This window comes from Mesoplodon densirostris, chromosome 4 (genome assembly GCF_025265405.1).
Source record: "Mesoplodon densirostris isolate mMesDen1 chromosome 4, mMesDen1 primary haplotype, whole genome shotgun sequence".
Lineage (NCBI taxonomy): Eukaryota > Metazoa > Chordata > Mammalia > Artiodactyla > Ziphiidae > Mesoplodon > Mesoplodon densirostris.
The window spans coordinates 2,664,065-2,672,964 of NC_082664.1; the positions used below are offsets into that span (position 1 = coordinate 2,664,065).

General features: G+C 50.5%; 1 protein-coding gene across 1 annotated transcript; it reads left to right on the forward strand.

Moving 5' to 3' along the window:
* The first annotated feature begins 210 nt into the window (after positions 1-210).
* Positions 211-5,278, forward strand: ATP5MJ (ATP synthase membrane subunit j). The gene is made up of 4 exons (XM_060095553.1): positions 211-316; positions 3,578-3,701; positions 4,437-4,460; positions 5,125-5,278. Exons 2-4 carry the CDS (start codon positions 3,578-3,580, stop codon positions 5,157-5,159), a joined length of 183 nt encoding a protein of 60 aa, XP_059951536.1. The 5' UTR covers positions 211-316; the 3' UTR covers positions 5,160-5,278.
* Positions 5,279-8,900: the final 3,622 nt, after the last annotated feature.

Below are 8,900 nucleotides of genomic sequence, written 5' to 3' on the forward strand. Positions count from 1 at the left end.
GCCCAGGCAGATCCGGATGGTTAAGTCACGTGATTGTCACACACACACACACGCACACGCACACGCACGCGCACGCACACGCACACACACGCACACACACGCACGTCCCCTCCCCCAACCCTCCAGGCGGCCGAACCCGGGCGGCCGCTGGGGGCGCTGTGGTGCGCAGGCGCGACCGGGGGAGGCGCGCTGGTCTAGGGCGACGCCGCTCCTTCCGCCTTCCCGGTTGGCCCCGCGCGGCGCCTGCGCGCTCAGTGACCTTTTCGAGGCATCAGCTTTGAGCTGGGGCTAGCTGAGACGCTAGTCCATCGCCGAGGTGAGTACGGGGCTGGGGTCGGCGCTCGGCGCGGAGCAGCCGGTACGGTGAGGGGCCGGGTCGCGGGCGGCGAGGACTCGGAGCCCGGAGTGGCCTCCGCGGCAGGTGGGAGCCTCCCCGGCCCCACCGCGGCCACACCTCCATCCCCGCTGACCTTGAGGTCCAACTCCTCTCCCTGCCCACTCGCACTTTTTACTTGGGTCCCCCAAACTGTAAAGGGAGGTCGTCCGGGGGTTAGCTGTTATTAGTCAAGGCCGCGCTACGCCTTTTACTTTGGCCGTGAGAGGTTCAGCCACCTAACCGAGCTTACACGGCAGGTTAGTGATGGAGTCAGGATCCACGCCGAGAGCTCTTACCCCAGGTTTAGTCTCTTCTCTCCTTTACACCTCAAGTTTCCTTGCAGCACAGTGTTCTCGGAGCTACACTGTACGTATGACAGGGCTTTGGGAGAGGGGGAAACGGGGACCAAAACGGGATCGGAGGTTATTGCAATTGTACGGACCTCAGCCTGTGAAGCCCGATGTGAGGCTCAACGGGTCAGACGTCTCCTGTTTGCAGTGTAAGGTCAGGTAATAGTTTGCTGTTAATGTAACATACCAACCACTTTGCAGACTTAAACGGACACAGCCGACACACACTTGGCCTTTGAATAGGATGGGTCTTTGAAGGAATGGGCGCTAATAAAACTCACACAGCTGGGAAACGATGCTAGATAGAGTGAACTCGGGCAGAAAAAGTAGGGGGCCTCATTTTGTAAACATTGGGAACATGTCCCTTGTCCAGCCAGATATGTCAGCCTTGGGCCAAAGGCGGGGTGGGAGGTAAGCATTTGCCGTGTACCTACCCTGAAGCACTCTTGGGTAATTCTAGGTGAGGAGACAACACGAGGGGCCTGGGCCCTGAGCAAAATATGGAGATAACAGAAGTTTCTTTGGCCCCTTCTTACCTCCTTTACACCCTCCTAGTTTGCTTTGCTCTTCTCCTTCTAGAACCTCTTCTGGCCTTGCTCTAAGGCCCCTCCCTGGCCTGGGCCTTTGCCCTCAGCTTCTTAAGTCCTTCCTCGTAGAATCTCAGGAGCTTAGTGCTGTTGTAGTCAGCTGGGCATTTGCAGCAATTCTTTCTGATCTTGCTGCGATCATTTACTGAGTTTTTATTCCACACCAGGCAGTAGGTTGGGGTCCTTTACTTTGAGAGCCCAGTAGGGCACGTGGAGCTATCCCTGTTTCACAGAAAGGGAAACCTCTGAAATGACAGCTTCAAGACATTCCCAGGATCGAGGGCAAAACAGGCTGAACTGGTGTAGGAACCTAGGATTCGCAGGCTTCCAACCCCATTGGTCTTCCTTCCTGGTCAGTGCTGGGCACAGGGAGGACAGGAATTTGCTCAGTGCCTCTGAACTCTTCCGTCCAGGGCTTCCAGAGGCTTCCTCCACAGCCTGTTTGGATCCTCTCCGCTGCCTTTTCAGGACAGGGCTGTTGGAACGTTATGCTCTGACAGAGCATCCCAGTACTGCCTGAAGACAGGAAATGTGAGGGCAGGCATGTCTGCAAGGGGTTCCAGGAGGAGGACACAGCCACGTCTTCCTGGGTCACGCGGGGGCTGGCTGGCCTTCAGGCCTGGGCCTCAGCCTGGGTACGTTCTCTCTTTGGAAGAGCTGGAAGCTGGGCCTCAGAGCAGATTCTCAGTAATGAGCAGATCCAGCTGGGTGCCTTACAGATCCAGCTGTGTGATCTCAGGCAACTGTGTGATCTTCTCCAAGGAGTGCAGGAGATAAGCAAGTAAAGCACTTCATGAATGCTGTTAAATTTGCATGACATTCTGAGAATAAAAGCTGCGCTCTTTGCTGTGGCCTCCAAGGCCCTGTATGACCTGGCCATCTTCTGTCCACTAGCCCAGCCATGACACTTTATGTAACAAGCACTTGCTGTAGGACAGCAGATACTGCAGTTCACACAGAGCAACTCCTCCATCTTCACAACAGCCCTCTGAGGCGGGTGCTGTTTTTTTGTTTTTTTTTTTTTATAAATTTATTTTATTTATTTTTGGCTGCATTGGGTCTCTGCTGCTGCACGGGCTTTCTCTAGTTGCGGCGAGTGGGGTCTACTCTTGGTTGCAGCGCATGGGCTTCTCGTTGTGGTGGCTTCCCCTGCTGCGGAGCATGGGCTCTAGGCCCGTGGGCTTCAGTAGTTATGGCACGTGGGCTCAGTAGTTGTGGCTCTCAGGCTCTAGAGCGCAGACTCAGTAGTTGTGGCGCACGGGCTCAGCCGCTCCACAGCATATGGGATCTTCCCAGGCCAGGGCTTGAACCCATGTCCCCTGTGTTGGCAGGCAGGTTCTCAACCACTGCGCCACCAGGGAAGCCCCGGGTGCTGTTTTTATCCCTGTCTTAGAGATGAGGAAACCGAGGCAGTTTAAGTTAGCTGGAAAGTGACAGAGCCAGGATTGGAATCTGAGCAACCACAGTGGCCTTCTTGCTGTTCCTCCCACTCCAAACATGTTCTGACCTTGGGTCTTGGCCCGTGAGCTGCCTCTACCAAGGACACTGTTCTCCCAGATGCTCTGGCTCTTTAGAGAAGTGAAAGTTCTCTCCAAAAAAAAAAAAGTGAGGTGATGGATGTGTTAATCACCTAGACGGGGGAAGTCCCTGCACACTGTGCACGTGTCAAGTCACCACCATGGTGTACGCCGTAAATGCCTCACGGTTTTATATGTCAGTTATGCCAATACAGCTGAGACTCAAACAAAACAAAAGAAGGACTGAGATACAGCTGACGGACGTGAGCCCAAGCCTGGGTGTTAGTCTCAGGGAAATCACCGTGCCTTGACCATGTTCTTTTTCAGCTTTGAATGCCAACAGTTCTTAACATGGTGATGGGCAGGTATGCTAGTTTCTTCAAAAGTGTGTAATTCTTGGCATAATTTGGGGGCATTCGTGGAGGATAGCCTTCAGAGAGGGGGACCATTGGTGACAGTGTGGGACAGCACGGGCTGGGAGAGCTCTGGGGCTGGAGGAATGTGAAGTGATGGAGTGTCCGGATGGCCAAGGTCAGGGGATGGTGAGAGGTGAGTGGAGCTTGGAAAGCTGTTGAGAGCAGGAGTCCCCATGCAGATGTTGGAATGGCTTCGGGTAGCAGGTCCGGCATAGGGGCTGCCCCTGTTGAATAGTTTGGGAAATAGGATCAAACTTAACAAATGGAAACCTCTTACCAGTTAGGTTTAAAACAATAGTCAGGTAGTATTTATCACTGTGTTCCTTTTCAGATGCTTCAAAGCCTTATTAAGAATGTTTGGATCCCCATGAAGCCCTATTATACCCAAGCTTACCAGGAGATTTGGGCAGGAATGGGGCTGATGGCTTTTATCGTTTATAAAATCAGGAGTGCTGGTAAGTTTCTTTGTGTTTGATTCATCGGAGGTTAAGAAGAAAATTACTTCCAAGAGGAATCACAGTTCATATAGTAAAGAAACTATGGTTCTTAACTAGGAGTGAACATCCGAACCCCTGGTGGTCCTTTGTTAAAATGTGGGGAGTGTAAGCTATGTCAGCGATAAGAAATTTGAACAAGACCTTGATATCGGAATTATTAATTTTCTTAGGTGTGGCAATGGTATTTAGAATGCATAGGAGATGTCCTTAGTTTTAAGAGATGCAGGTTAAAATATTTAGGGATGAAGTGTCATGGTATGCAGTGTTTTATTGTACCTTTTCCACTGATCTGAATGTTTAAATATTTTCATAATAAAAGTTGGGGCAGGGTAACCGTTTGGTTCTCAGTGAAGCAGAGATGAGGCCCAACTGTGTATGAATGAGCAATTGGTTAAAAAGAGGAAAGAAAGGAGAAACTTTAAACTGCAAGACTGGAGGTTAGGATCTGGTAGAGAGTGAAGAGTCCTGCAGATTCTGAAGGGCTATTTAACTGTTCAGAGAACGTCTGTGGTAGAATTTTTACCACTTCTTGGCTTTGAGACACTATAGGAGTTCCTATTTTCTGAAAGCTTCATTTAATAGCTTTGCCTAAGCTATGAACTTTTCAGCCAAATGATGATTTCGACAGTGAGTCAACTAAAGGCATTTTTGTAAAGCATTGACATGACCAATTTTTCTTTCCATTTATTTTAGATAAAAGAAGTAAAGCCTTGAAAGGTAAGATTTCTGCTTCTTAAAATGGGTGGGGAATGAAAAGCCCCATCGTACCTTTTTGGGACAAGCTATATCCCTGTTGTGAATTGAAGCTGGTGCGTGGCTCACTAAGCACGCAGATGCAGTAGGAGCACTTCAGAACGTGGCAAGTGCTGGCCTGCTGGAAGAGGATTCTGAAGTCCTGCCCCCTACAGTCTGCGTGTTAAAAACCGTTGCTCACCCCTTGGGCCAAGTACAGCTTCCAGGAGTGAAATGAATTGATCGGAGCTAGCTGGTGTCACCAGTAGGCAAGCAGGAGTTAGCTGTGCCCGTGGGCTGCCCTGTAAAACGTGTTTTGAAAGCAAGAACCACATAAATTTGTGCCCTAGTGCTGGGCGTTTCTTCACTTCGCTTCCAGATGACAGTGAAACTCTAGTCATCTGAGTCCTGTGCAAACTTAGGACTGGCCCTTGACCTTGGCGAGAAGACGTTTCCATGCCGCTTGCTCTTTGCGCCTGCACGTGGCCTGCATGCCCATGTTGATTCCACAGACCCTCCATGTACTCCACCATATTGAAAGTTGTCCTTTGCATCTTCTGGCATGTCAGTACGTACCTATATAACAAACCACATTCTGCTTGTTCCTTTCCTCCTAAATTGTATCTGTGTTGTGCTTCTCTTTGAAAAGCTTCCAGTCCTGCGCCGGCTCATGGTCATCATTAACGAGCTCTCTTCGGACGGGACGTCGGTCTGGCTGTGTTGTGGGAACGTGGGACATCAGGTTGACTTGCAGCAGTGCCGCTGCCCTTGGGCATGAATAAACGTACCTGTGAGACCCACGCTGCCTGCGCCCGTGTCCCTCCCTCCGCCCCGCGCCTGCCGCACTCCGAGTAGGTCTGCGTGCGCCAGGTGCAGCCAGAGTCTCGCCGAGCTGCCCTGTCCTTAGGAAATTAAAGGGGCTGAGGAGTGAACACCTCGGTTAGCGCAGGGGTGGAGGGTGGATCTAGGCTTCACACTCTGAAGGTCAGTGAATTTATTAAGCAGATGATTCTGCTATTTAACTCCTGTGACCTCCCTGAGCTTCTGTTTTCTCATCTGGAAAATGGAGATAATATGTAAGTTCTGACTTAGAGTTACTGTGGAGTGCAGTAAGAGAAAGTTTGCAAGAGCATCATTTAAACTGTAAAATGCCTTTTAAAAAAAAATTTATTGGCGTATACTTGATTTACAATGTTGTGTTAGTTTCAGGTGTACAACAAAGTTATGAAAAATGCTTTAGAAATAGACAGTATTAGATCACATGGTGGATGGAATTACACGCTCTAGAAAATTTTATCCAGAAATCACTTCTAAGGCAAGGTACATAAATTTTTTTTAAAAAAATCAGTTGATACTTCTAGTTTGCCTAATATCCAATGAATGCTGCATAATGTCTTTCTCCATTTAAGGCAATTAGCAAAACCCCTAAAATTGCATTTAAAAAATAGATTCTAAAGCAGTAAGCATAGGGGTGGAATTGAGTCCAGTTTGAAATGTGGTGCTTTGCAGGTGGTGGGGATTCTGCCTGGGAATAGAAATGGTGGCCCAGGTCTTGGCCCTGGTCTCTCACCATGGTCGGTGCCTGACAAATGGCTGCCACTTTTGGGTGGGGTCTCTGAGCCTTGGTTTCTTCTGTTGTAAAATGGGGATAAAACCCACTTACCGGGTTCACTGACTGCCTCACAGTTGTTGGCTCAACGGGGAACTGGCGTGAAAGCATCGTACAGCCCCAGTGAGAGCTGGCATTGGAGCTGGGAGCAGGGTTCCATTCTAAAGCAGGGATCACGTTTTCTCCGATAAGCTGTTGTTCTCTTCTCCCTCCAGAGGATGAGTCAGCACCGTGTATCAGAAAGTCCTAGTCTTAAAAATTACTCATGTGGGCCATCTGTTCTGAGACAGGCGTCACCTGGAGGGCGGTCAGCAAGGACTAGCGGGGCCCAGCATTTCTGCTTCCATTGGTGTGGCAAGGGGCCTGAGAACTTGTATTTCTCACAGGTTCCCAGGACGTGCTGATGCCCAGGGACCACGCTTTGAGAACCACTGATCCATACACAGAACGTCCCGTCCCCTCCCACCCCGAGCCCTTACATCCACTACATCAGTGTCCACCCATGTTCCCCCTGGTGCTGTGCCCCTTAGCACACTGAGTCCTAAGAACCGAATGAGGTAGACCTGCAGTCCCATTTTACGTAGGAGGAAACTGAGGCTGAGAGAGGGCCGTGATGTGCCAGAGGTCAGCTAGCCGATGCTGGGACCAGGACTTGCGCTCCGGGAGGCTGAGCTCTTATCCAGAGAAGGAGAAGGTGAGGCCTGGGCAGCCAGCCCCTGGACTCAGTGGAGGAGCTGGTGTGCGAGCTCTGGGAGTGTGTCCCTCTCTACCGCTTGTGGGTTCCTTTAGTTATAACCATCGGTAAATAAAAACCCATCATGGACCAGTTGCCCGTACTGCACCTGTGCAGAATGGGGTGAGGGGCTCTTGGGATTTATGTCGTGAAGGGAACTTGGCTGAGATGGAGTCTATCCTATGAAAGGTGGACCCTGTGGCCTGTGAGAGCGGCAGGTAGGAGGATGTTGAGGAGAGCCCTGCTCTACCCCCATCCCCACCCCTGGAGATTGTGCCCAGAGTCAGCCATGCCTTAAAGAGTGGAACAAAACTGTCTTCCTGCTGCACCAAGTGGTTTCCCATCCCTAATTCCTAAGTGGAGACAGCGTGTTTTGTCGCAGAAAGAAGCAGAGTTTTGTTGCTGCCCAGAACCCACTTGCTGTTTGCAAACAAGCCGGTCATGTCCCGAGGTGGCCTGCAGGTGGAGCCAGTGCACACCGCCAGCCTGTGGTCACCAGGCTTCCTGTGGGCACTGGGTACAGATGTGGGACTGCCCGGAGCTGTGCTGGGCACTGGGGGCACCCTGTTCAGAGCAGCAGTTGGGCGGTGCCGGCAAAAGAGAGACGTCTGTCTACAGAAGCAGAGAGGGCCTCGAACTCACCCGTGGGCAGGAGCAGCCAGTTTCCAGGTGGAGCTCCAAGGAGGCCCTTTATCCTGAGGTCCACACATCCCGCCCATCCGTGCTTCGTCAGTGTTCTTCAGAGTGGCCTGTGGAGGACCCTAAAGGCAGAGGGAGGAGAACATGGTCCCAGCATCTGAAGGGGTAACTTTCAACAATGTGTTTCAGCCACCAGGGAGCCTCTGGAGGAGGCATGTGTTTCTTGCTTGTCGTTGTATTAATATATCCCAGGGGTGCGTGTGCCCCAGTTGAGCTGTGCAGCACTTGTAAGATGATTGATCATAAATTGCAGATTTGGGACTTCCCTGGTGGCACAGTGGTTGACATGGGTTCGAGCCCTGGTCCGGGAGGATCCCACATGCCGCGGAGCAGCTAAGCCCATGCGCCACAACTACTAAGCCTGCGCTCTAGAGCCCACAAGCCACAACTACTGAAGCCCGCGTGCCTAGAGCCTGTGCTCTGCAACAAGAAAGGCCACCGCAATGAGAGGCCCACACACTGCAACTAGAGAAGGCCTGTGTGTGGCAACAAAGACCCAACACAGCCAAAAATAAATAATAAATCAAATTAATTTTTTAAAAAAATGTCAGGGCTTCCCTGTGGTGGCACAGTGGTTGAGAGTCCGCCTGCCGATGCAGGGGACACGGGTTCGTGCCCCGGTCCAGGAAGATCCCACATGCTGCGGAGCGGCTAGGCCCGTGAGCCATGGCCGCAAGCCTGTGCATCCGGAGCCTGTGCTCCACAATGGGAGAGACCACAACAGTGAGAGGCCCGCATACTGCAAAAAAAAAAAAAAAAAAGAAAAAGAAATAGCAGAGAACTTTCTAAAAAAGAATAAAATAGCAGATTTATGTAAAGGACACTGATTCATCTCTTTCCACCTGGTATCTCACATAGGACCAGGCATTCGTAGTAGGCAGTCAGTGAAAGCAAAAGCTTGTTCTTTGAGAAGATAAATAAAATGGACACTCTAGCCAGACGGATGAAGAAAAAATAAAGGGAAGAGAAAAAAGTAATATCAGGAATGAGGGAGGTGCCATTACTACAGATTCTACAGATATTAAAAGGATAAGGGAATATCGCAAAGAGCTTGAAACCAGACAATTCTACAGGGTGTATGAAATGGACAAGTTCCTTGTGAGACACCAGTGAAGCTCACTCGAGGAGAATATGGAGAATCTGAGTCGCCCTGTGGGTCAGAGAGACGTGATCTGTAGTTGAGAACTTCCTCAGAAAACTCCAGGCTCAGGTGACTCCCCTGGTGAGTTACACCAGACATTGAAGAATGAAATAATGCCAGTTGTACACAAATTCTTCCTTAATAGAACAGGGGGAGACACTCCCCAACTCATTCTGTGAGTTCAGCACCAGCATGAATCAAAAGTAGAACGACATTAAGAGAAAACTATAGACCAATATTCCT

What these genes read in the sequence shown, in the direction of transcription:
- ATP5MJ (XM_060095553.1), top strand. Translation starts at nt 3,578, where the DNA reads ATGCTTCAAAGCCTTATTAAGAATGTTTGGATCCCCATGAAGCCCTAT. An exon ending in TTATAAAATCAGGAGTGCTG is followed by an intron (nt 3,702 to 4,436) that starts GTAAGTTTCTTT and finishes CATTTATTTTAG; the next exon opens with ATAAAAGAAGTAAAGCCTTG. An exon ending in AAGAAGTAAAGCCTTGAAAG is followed by an intron (nt 4,461 to 5,124) that starts GTAAGATTTCTG and finishes CTCTTTGAAAAG; the next exon opens with CTTCCAGTCCTGCGCCGGCT.